Below are 10,683 nucleotides of genomic sequence, written 5' to 3'. Positions count from 1 at the left end.
TGGGGACTTCTCCTTACTAGGGGAATCCTCAACACAACACTTGAACAGGACTGAGGATCTACCCTGTATATTGGCTGTGCTCCTTGACTTCCTAAAAAACATAGTTTGTCCCTTAGGCTCATGGGCGACTGGTGCCGCCTTAGTTGGGGGGGGGGGCACATGCCCCCCAGCGACCAGTCAGCGATCAGGGGGGAGGGTCCCCCCGCCACGGCTGATCACACTGACCGGGAGAGGTGGGGACCCCGTGGCAAAACCATTGAAAAACATACCAACCACTGAGCAGTCAAGCTGCTCACAAAAGTGGCCGTGGGGCTTCTGGAAGTGGCCGCTACCTACATCTGGCACTCACACTCCCCGGCTGGTGCTTCTGCCTGCCCCTCTGCACATCGCCTGAGTGGGGAGCACAGCCTGACAGGGTGCACCAGCGCTCTCATGGGGTACATGTGTGCCCCATGCACCCCCTAAGCATTACCACTGCTTAGGCTAAAAAGTGAAACATTCCCTTGCTAGAGCCAAGATATTACAAAGAGTTAAACTGCTAAGTGACTATTTTGATAAAGAACTACAAAAGAACTTGAATTTAAAGACTGCCAGGCACTTGACAATTTGGCATTTCTGTAATTCAGGCTACAGAATCAAGATTAATCTTTGAGGTGGCATTGAGCTTTGAAGGCCCTATTATAAGCCATGCAAAGTGAAAAAATAAATAGAGGTTAAAAAAGAAGAGACAATAAATTGGAGAGGCAGGAAATTAAACCTTTCTGTTCTCAGCACTTAGCTGCTACAAAATTAATAGTATTTTGTTTTGGAAGAGGTATTTCTCACAATGGTTCCTAACAAATAACATCCACAGATTTTCTTTATTATTATTATAAACTGACTAGAGACAGCATGAAGATGACAGGTGGTATTGTGGAGAAAGGGGAGGAGGCAAAAAAATCCCATTTGTATCTAAAGTTTTTATTAGGTACTACCATGGGTATCAAATTATACGCTGTGATGATGCCTGTTGTAAAGACTACCTGACACTTCCATAAGATTCAGTTTTCAGCTGCTTTTGACTTTGATAAATCATTTTAGACTGAAAATGTTAATGCTAGGTATCTGCCTCAGGCTATTTTTTTACTGGAGGGGGTGGGGAAAGGGCACAGGGAGGTGGAATATCAGCAAAAATGGTTCACCCATTTTGCAAAAGAAGGCGGGGAAAAGAGAATGTGTTGCCCATATTAAAACAAAACCACCTTGTAACTCTTCTGTTAAGGTCTACTTCCTCCAGACTTTGGAGTGGGGCCTTGGAATTTAGCAGGAAAGGAAAATGCAGCCCTGGAATCACAGCTATGCTTTTTGCAGTTCTTGTAAAAAATCTGCAGTTTTTGATCTGGTTATGAATTGCTGAATTCTTATTTTGTACATGCGCAGTAACTCTAGTAGGTTCAGTGTCCATTCACAGAGGCATTTCCTTTGAGTGGTTGGGCACTGGGTGGATAAGGGCAGGGTAATCAGGAGGGATGTTAGCAGGGTGGTTGGCTAAAACAATGGTGGTTTGGTTCTCTGGTCCTCCCTGATATCAGTGCTATCTGGGCTGTCCTGTCCTGAAGTCTGGTATATTTACTGCATGATCATCCTGAACAGGAGGAAGGACTCCTTTGGAGGATCCTCCTGTTCTTCCTGGGGCCGCTCCTGGTCTGGGACTTTGGACAGAAGCCTTCTCACTGTTTTCTTGCTCCTTATAATCATTGTTGTTAGATGGCTCAGGATCCACCTCAGATTTGGCAACCCTTGTGAGGATCTGAGAGCACCTTATAGTACAAAACACATCATCTGACAGGCACCTGAGACTCAGTTGGCATCATAATTCCTCTTGTACCACACTTTCAGTGCCTTTGTTTTAGAACAGCACTTACGCTAGTCCCTGGTTTTGCCCATAAACTGCCATCTGTGCTGAAATCCATTTGGAGATGGCCTAGCTTGATTAATGATTAATGGTGGTTCTTTCTGATGGAACACTGCGTGCTCTCCTCACCCCAGATGGAAAGGAGCTCCAGGATCTCCACTTGTCTCCAGCTGGTGGCAAATTTTGTAGACCCAGACACTGTCTTATAGTGCAAGATGTCTGGTGTGCGAGTGGGTGCTTAAGAGTTTGTGCCACTCTTGATGAGCCACGTTTTTGGTTTAGTGGTCCAGAAAATGGTGGCCTCAGCATGCCTTTGTGCCAGGCTTATAAAAGGCCAGATAACATACTGAGCCAGTAACCCCAGGGCAGTACAGTTGGGAATGAGTCACAGAGGTGACATGTTCCAATGGTGAGTGTTGTGGGAAGCAAAACACTGGGATGTTGCTGCAGAGGAACCATAACCAACTTTTTATCACACTTTGGCATGGTAGGGAAGAAAAGTATAACCTGAAAAATGTAACATTCGAACAAGGGTCATTTTTTTAATATGGCTCAGGATTCTTTGCAATGCTATAGTACTGCACATCAACTGTCCCTTATTTTTTTATAGCAAGGATTTTTGTAGCACTTCAAGTGCCTTAAAAATGCATGCCATCAGCTAGTGTTTTAGTTTAGGTTCCCACTTCTCGATTGGGCTAGCGTTGCTGCCTGGAGTATTTGTTAAGCTAGAGTTAGTAGTGGGTCTTAAAATAACTCCTTAGGCAGGGGTTAGATTTGGTATCTCGTGGGATTCCCCTGCCAGAAATAGGGTTTTACAACTACAAAATGAATTGTTTCAGAGAAAACATAAAGAAGTGTATTTCTAAACTGTATATAGCTGTGAATACAAGATGATCCATTGGTCCTGAAGTATTGGTTCACTTTTCAGTGACTGTTTTTAGCACTTCTTCCAGGAGATCCTGAACTTGGTGACTCTGTAAAACTTGCACATATCATCAGGGTTGGTACTTTGGGGAGCCAGGCCTTTTCAGTTGTGTAAAGAACATGTGCCAATTGTAACTGGATGATATCTGTGGCAAAGTATTGGGAAAAAAAAGGATAAATCACTGGTAGAGGAATAAAAATTGAAGGGAACTGTAGACATACCAACTTCCAATGAATAGCTGAGCAGCAAGATTAATTATATTAAATACTTTTGAAAGAACATAAATATTGTTCAGTATGAACTTAGACTATACTATATCATCACAAAGATGGAGGAACTTTTATTGACATTCGGCATTTCATGTCCATGAAAACATATAGTTTCTTGAGATTAATGATATATGCAAATTTAAAACATCTGCAGCTGCACAGGAAATATATTAGGCACAATTTATAAAAATGTGTGGAAAGTTATAATGCAGAAAGAACTTAGTGGAAAATATTAGATGGGATGAATCAGGTCCCCAGGTGCAGCTAGGAAGAAGAGTGGGACGTAAGTGACTTTTTCCATGTTTTTGATTATTGGTCTGGGTAGGAGGCCATTTCAATTCTGGTAACTTAAAGCAGTCCTACTTTATATTGGATAAAAAAGTCCCAATGGACCGCTTTGCCAGCCTAGAATTATTGAAGCTCAAAGGCAAGCTTATGTCACCTCAAACAAACAATATATCCTCTTCTCTGCTCCCCGCAAACCCAGTAATTCTGGCAGTTAGCATAAACCAAGCTATGCCAGTGGAATCCATCCCCGTAGTATTCCCCGACTTTAGATCATCTTCTCAGCTGCCAGTGGTTGGAGCGGGATCTAAGGATCTGGTCTTACATAGACACTTACCTCCACAATATATATTAAAAGACTATTATGAACACTGCAAAGTCCATCACTAGGAAGCAAGGAAATGTTGAAATTAAGGATTAAGCCCCCCCTTCTGCATATGAATTAGGAAACTAAATATGATCAAGTAATTCAAGACTATTTTTCTCTCAGGGGATCCTTGACTTGTTCAGAAAGCAGGATGGAGTGTGCTTATTTGATGAACAGTTATTCAACATTTTGTCTTATCCTCATTATTCAATGTGCGGCCCATGAGAATTTCTTCCATATTATTCTGAAGAAAGATTTATTCATTCTTTTATGGGCTTTTCTATGCAGCTTATCACTATAGTATCTGAACCACAACTATTAATTTATTTTCATAAGAAGTAAATTATTCCCATTTTACATATGGGGAAATTAAGTAGAGAATTTAAGTTCAAAAGTATTCATTAATTGGGGGTGCTTGGCTTGAGATGCTAAGAACCAGATTGTTTACTACTTGTAACTTTATATATTACCCAAGATGCTCAAAACCTTTGAATACTCAGCACTTGTGCAAGTCAGGCCACAGAGCCTCAAATTAGCATCAAGAAAACAGGGCACAAAAAATTAGTGATCACCTGTGAAACATTTAAGTGACTTCTGCAGCATCGGCTAGGAATTCTGTGTCACAAAAAGCAGAAGCATTCAGTTACTTAAATCAATAGTCACCTATTTTAACTATGAGACCATTCTTTACCTGCAGTCCCCTGCCTCATTCATTATGCATCTTCTGCCAGGAGACCTGCAGAGCAGCTTCATCCTGTCTATTGATGGAAGCAGGGATTCTGTGGAAAAAACTATTTGATCATGTAATTAAAGACTCTGTCCTAATGCATATGTACACAGGGGAATAAATTTAAGTTGCACGGGCAGTCTTAATTCTGGCATTTCCTAAAATTACTGTGCTTGAATTTGCAAACTTAATAATGTTCTATGTGCTTTTTTAAATGTAATTTCTTACATCTCTAAAAAAGCAACCACAACCTCCCCCCCCACCCCTTCTTCCAACTTCCATCTTGTGGTATCACATTAACAATGACATGGGGCATCAGCTGGGTTGGACCTGTCAATTTTTGCTAATAAAATAACTGATAATGAAGGACAAGCCAGTACTGCTATGTGGACCAATACTAATGGTAAACAAAGCTTTTTATCAGAGGGTTCTTTAGACATGGCTGATAGGAGGGGAAATGTGAAACTCAGAAATCTTGAACTCCATTTCAGACTCTGGACGAGAGTATTCTCTAGTAGGCAGAGTCTCTTCCACCATTTTTTCCAAGCTTAACTCCTGCCTTGCTGTGGCGGAGCACCAGCGGGTGCTTGCCGCTTAAGGGCTGTTGCAGGCTCTGAGTGAGCCTGCTTTGTGAGCAGCAGGGAAAAGCCTCTCCCCAGGAACGGATTTTAAGGGGGAAGGTGGATGGCAGAGCACCTTTTGTGTCTGCCACTCTAAGGGGGAGAGCAGGCAGCAGACAGGTACAGGCCAGCCCTGATGAGGCAGCCATTTTAAGAGCCTGGCTCATAGGGCTGGGGTAGCAGCTTGCTGCTAGCAGCCCAGGAGGCAACATCTGGCTGAGCTGCTGCTTACAACATCTTGGAGGTAAAGGCAGGAGCTACTGGGGATGGCAGGAGGCTCCTGGTCCTGGGCATGATTGTCCTTTCTCTTTTCTACCCCTTCATCTTTGACTTTGCCAACCCATTTCCAGTCTCCACACTTCCAACTTTTCATCTGAGTCTCAGTCTCTTTACCAAGCCAATCCTTAGCTTCCCCTCTGGATTTGCTATCCTAGTCTTTTCCCACCATTCCTTAGTCTCATGGTTCAGCCAATCCCATTTTACTTCTCCTAGTTACTTTGCCTAGCCAGACCTAATTCTGTTGGCACATTCTTGCTCCTTGTCATATCTATCTGTCCTCTCCACAACTTCCTTCTCCCAATCCATGGCTTGCCCTTCCTAGTCCAAGTCCTGATTTCTTTTCCCAACAGACCTACTCTCCATCTGTGGCTCTTCATCCTATTTTATTGCCTGGTTTCCAGTTCTCCTTCCTCTTTCCCTTCCTAGCTCCCACTCCTGATCTCCTTATACAGCCTCTATCAGTATCCTTTATCTCTAGTTCATGGTCCAAGTTTCTGCCCTTAACTCCTTATTTCCCTGTCTCTTGTCAATCTCTAGCAGTGCCATAGCAAGGTGGGGGCAAGTGGGGCAACTGCTCTCGGTGCCAAAGTGAAGGGGCGCCAACAGGTGCTGCCCAGCCAGGGTGGGGTGCAGGACAGAGCCGAAAGTGACTCATTGGGGGACACAGGGGAAGAGCAGCTCCCACCACTGCATGCATTCCCGGGGAAGTATGGGGGGGAGCATGTGGCCCCTGATGTCTGTGTGGAGTGGGAGCAGGCTGCTGCTGCTGGCTTTGCCCCAGGTGCCGAATTTTATTACTACGGCACTGAGTGATCTCTAGTCCTGGTCTTCTCCTCCCACAGGTTCCTTGTTCCAATTTGTTCCCTCGTGGGGTCTGAATGCTGCATTCAGTTCAGTTGCTTTCTTCTTCTCCACTACCTAGGCGTCAGCCTGAGGGCACGGAGAACCTGGGGAAGGCAACATTCCTTCTCCCTCTTCTGATACTTGAGCTAGACACCAGCCTGCACCAGCTGGGAAGCAGAACAGCAGGAGAAGTTGTTCTTAGCATCAAGTGGACTCATGGGCAATTCAGACAGCATTTACCTAGAAGCTACCTGCAAACCTCTATTGCAAAAGACATAACCCTGACCCAAATGCTCCCCCACTATTAGATGTATAGACCTTTTTCCAAAACAGGGACTGCTAAAGAGCTTATCAAAGTGAAAAAATTTCCAGAAATATTTAACATGGAATGAAGGAATAGCCCCCTTCTGAGAAACAGTTAAAACGTTTGGGCTGTAACATTCCAAAAAACAGCCTGGGGCAGTTGCACCACCCAAAAACTTCCAGCCCCAAAGCTATAACTTTGAAATCATAATGAAAAAAACCCAGAAAACAGGACCTAATAATGAAAAGCATTATGCAGCCTTAATAACTGATGCTCCCGCCTGTGTATATAATATGATATTAAATGCTACCAGAATCTTTTGCCCTATACTCTGGGAATATTATCATCCTGGCATTCTGCAGACATCTAACTTTCAAATATCAGATAACCCAAAAAGTAGCTTGTGTGTGTTGCTCCATTACTCTCCTGATGTGCTTTTAACCAGACTTCATCACCCTTCTCCAGCTTTAGGATGGTACTTCCTGACATATTTTCATAAGCGCTTAATGTTGTCTGATATGTTCCTATTATGCCTTTGCCATTTTTCATCAAAATAATGGTTGTGGTATTCCGGTATAACTCTACATGGTATGAAAAGTAATAAACTCCAGGGATCTGGCAGGTGAAAATTCCTGTGGCCAAATCAAAATGATGCTGGTCATTATAGAGGACCTCATTAAAAATAATGGGTTGTTCAGGAGGTGGATAATTTTTGCCCAGTTTCAGAGCGAAAGCAGATTTTTGAGGAGGTGGGCATTCTCCTGGGTTTCCTTTTGGTCCAGTAGGGCCTGGTTCTCCTGTTTCACCCCTCGGTCCTACTTTTCCTGGAGGGCCTTGTTTTCCAACCGATCCAGAGACACCTGAATAGGATTTTAAAAAAATGAATAGGAAGCTGATTCCATTTCATTTGCTGAACAAAGCTTGATTAAAGCCCCTAAAACTGTTTCTATTCTTTGGTTGATCAATCCCCAGTAGATGGTCAGATAAATAAACTACAGTTTAAAATATTGTCTCACCCCTTTCCTCCCTTCAAATAAATAAAATACCCACACATTCTGGTTAAAGGGAAACAGCCTCATCTGTACCTCTGCAGAAAGCTTAGACTCTAAATGAAGTGGAGAGTGCCATCCTTAACATGTTTGTAACTGGACATTTTCCTCTCTCTGGGGCCTCCCAAGAAGGAGGTGATCAGATGGCCAGCAACAATGAAATTTATCTCCCAGCCAGAGTTAAAACAATTGCAGGGGAAGCAGCTTGCACATATCCTGTGTTTGGACTGCACTGACTCTGTGAGCAACTCATTTTAGTTCAAGCACTGCCCTAATAGAGCTGGTTGGGAGATTGTGGCTCTCTGCCCTAACTCTTACAGCATTCACGCACAGCCCATCCCACAAAGAATAAACAGGTAGCCCATGTGCTAATCAACCTATTTCATGCACTCAGAAGGATATTAAAGTGGGTTGAAAGATGATGTGAGTTGAGAGGCTTTTTACCTGCCAAAAACTTAGGAATTCTCTCATAATGGAGCAGAATGGAGCTAGGCAAAGCAGGAGAAATAGAAAATCCTGAATTAACTGCTATACAGATATCTTTTACTGTACTTCTCAGCAGTACATTTGGGGTTTCTATATTGTTACATACACAGAAAGGTTTATTCTTCAGAAAGCTTAAGAATTCTCCTATGCTAGTGTCAACATTTGATTTCTAAGCAACTGTTGATATGAAATTACTCTGATTGTTACTGATTATTAAATTTAAAACAACTTAAACAGATGAAACAGTGCTATTAAACTTTGTTATTCCATGAAATGAACTCAGATTGACCCAGAGAACTTACCAGGCTCCCCTGTATCTCCCTTCTGCCCTTTTTCTCCATTGAGTCCATTTTGCCCATTGTGTCCTGGATTTCCATTGTTCCCAGGAGCACCCGGAGGACCTTGGAGACACTGTTGAAGAACATGCTTTTCTTCTAATGCCACTATTGCAGTGAGAGAAAGAGCCAAAATCCACATGCCTGGAGCAGGAGAAAAATGAAAGCCATTCCTTGGAGATTTTCAGTGGAGTTTGGAGAAAAAGTAGTAAAAGCAAAGCATTTAGCTTGGTGTTCGGCTTACCTACTTGTGAACTGCACAGTATGTCATGAACTAGGTATGCAAAGGGGGCAAAGGTCTAACACCATGATGCTCTTGCACATTTACACAAAGAATGCCAAATACGAAGGAGAAACTACCTCCTACCATTGAAGGAGGCAGGGTAAAAGTAATCGCAGAACAGCCCTGCTACTGACTCTAGACTCCCTAAACCTGTTGACTGTTCCCTTTCCCCATTAAGAGTGAAATCCTGGTCCCACTAAAGTTACTGGCATACTTCCTATTTACTTTGATAAGACTGGAATTTCACTACAGATGTCTGGCCTATACTAGCACAGTAAGAAACGAGCAATTACATTCTCACAAAAAACATAGCTGTTGCTACTGTATTGTACACATTCATAGAGGTATTCTTATTCCTGTCCTGGGACCGAATCAGGTGGAATATTTTTAGAAACTGTCTTGGTATAGAGTACCTCTTTCTCTGCTTACTGCCTCCCTGCTGCTGGGAGCATTAAAAGGCAGTTAAATCTACCTCATTGGTTTAAATGAGGGCCAGATACCCATCCCATATAGCAGTTTTACACTAGTAGAATTCCACTGATGTCAATGTGGTTGCCCTTGGCTTTTACTGCATGAGAAGAAATCAAGCCACATATTTCTGAAAGAACCACATACCTGATAAATACATGCTCTGGGTTTGTCACCTCTCCCGTGACTCCTTCAATAACCTCACTCCTGGTTCACTGCGTTCTCTTTCTCACAGTTTTTTGTAAGACCCCCTCCTATGACTGATCAACATCTTTTATTGTTGTTTCATACACCCACAAGCCCTTGTGTCACTGTCTGTTCTTGTACTCACTTTCCAACCAATAAGATATTTTTCCTGTTTGCATCCTGTTTCCTCATAGCTACCCTTGGGTGGAGTGTCCCAAGACTGCTTTGTTTCTTCCCCTAATTGCTGTAATTTAAAAAAATAATAAACACAGCAGGCTGTATCTAATACAATATTTTTGGCTATTCTAATTGTTGTCTTATATGTTGGCCCAAATCAATCCTGATCCAATTCTGCTCAAGTTAATGCTGTTGCAATAAGGGAAAATGTGGCCATTTTTCTAATTGTTCTGCCAGCTGTTGCTGTGGGTTATGCTCTGGGAGGTGGAAAGTGGAACAAATGGGCTATCCAGAAAAAAAAACGAAGTGGTTTAGCCAGCTGAAGAATAGGTTATTATCTAGGAATGCAGAGACTTAGATATATATCTGTAACAGCTTATGTCAATTCACAAGCCTGTTTGGCAGCTATTTTTATTGCACTTCCTGGGGACATCTACACATGTGCATTTACTGTTCAGTAACCAATATTACTGCACACTGTGGGTGCACGTCTACATCTGCACACCCACACTGTGCAGTAAATATGGCGACTTACACCAGCTTGAGCATAAATTTGATACCTGCATCATGACTTGGGAGTAATTTTACTCCCACACACAGTGTAAATGCACTTTAGCACCTGCATGTATAGACATTGGCCTATTCCCACTTACTGAGCAGTAAATTTAAGCCGGTGTAAATGCATGTGCAGACACACCCACTGTGTTTCCTGGGTCGGGGAGAATAGTTATATACAAGAAAAACTATTCATGAGAATTTGACCCACCACAAAGTCCTCAGATAAATTATTCTAATTATATTTATCTTTGTTTAATACTCATTATTTATTCATTTATTTCATAGCTTTCATAAATTTCATAACATTAGGGCTGCAAGGAACCTCAGAAGATCATTGAGTCCAGCCCCCTCCCTGAAGGGCAGGAAGTCAGCTGGGGTTATTGGATCCCAGGAAGATAAGCATCTAATTTGCTCTTGAAGGTGTTCAATGTAGGTGCTTAAACCACCTCCAATGGCAGACCTTGGGGGCTTGGACAGTAAAGAAATTCTTCCTTATGTCCAGCCTGAAATGGTCTTGCAGTAGTTTATAACCGTTCGACCTAGTCATCCCTTGGGGCACTCTGGTGAACAAACGTTCCCCTAGGAACTGGTGGTCACCCCTGATAAACTTGTAGGTGGCCATCAGATC

At 42.7% G+C, this 10,683-nt stretch overlaps 1 protein-coding gene across 1 annotated transcript; it reads right to left on the bottom strand.

The window, feature by feature from the left end:
• Nucleotides 1-6,696: 6,696 nt before the first annotated feature.
• Nucleotides 6,697-8,525, bottom strand: LOC109316072 (complement C1q and tumor necrosis factor-related protein 9-like). Its single transcript, XM_019544012.1, has 2 exons — nt 8,351-8,525; nt 6,697-7,373 (listed from the first exon to the last, which is right to left on the bottom strand). The coding sequence occupies exons 1-2, from the start codon at nt 8,523-8,525 to the stop codon at nt 6,880-6,882; spliced, it is 669 nt and encodes a 222-aa protein (XP_019399557.1). The 3' UTR covers nt 6,697-6,879.
• Nucleotides 8,526-10,683: the final 2,158 nt, after the last annotated feature.

This window comes from Crocodylus porosus, unplaced genomic scaffold (assembly GCF_001723895.1).
Source record: "Crocodylus porosus isolate Cpor-Errol unplaced genomic scaffold, CroPor_comp1, whole genome shotgun sequence".
Taxonomy (NCBI): domain Eukaryota; kingdom Metazoa; phylum Chordata; order Crocodylia; family Crocodylidae; genus Crocodylus; species Crocodylus porosus.
Note: the sequence above shows the minus strand (reverse complement) of the source record. Positions and strands in the feature narration are given on the sequence as shown.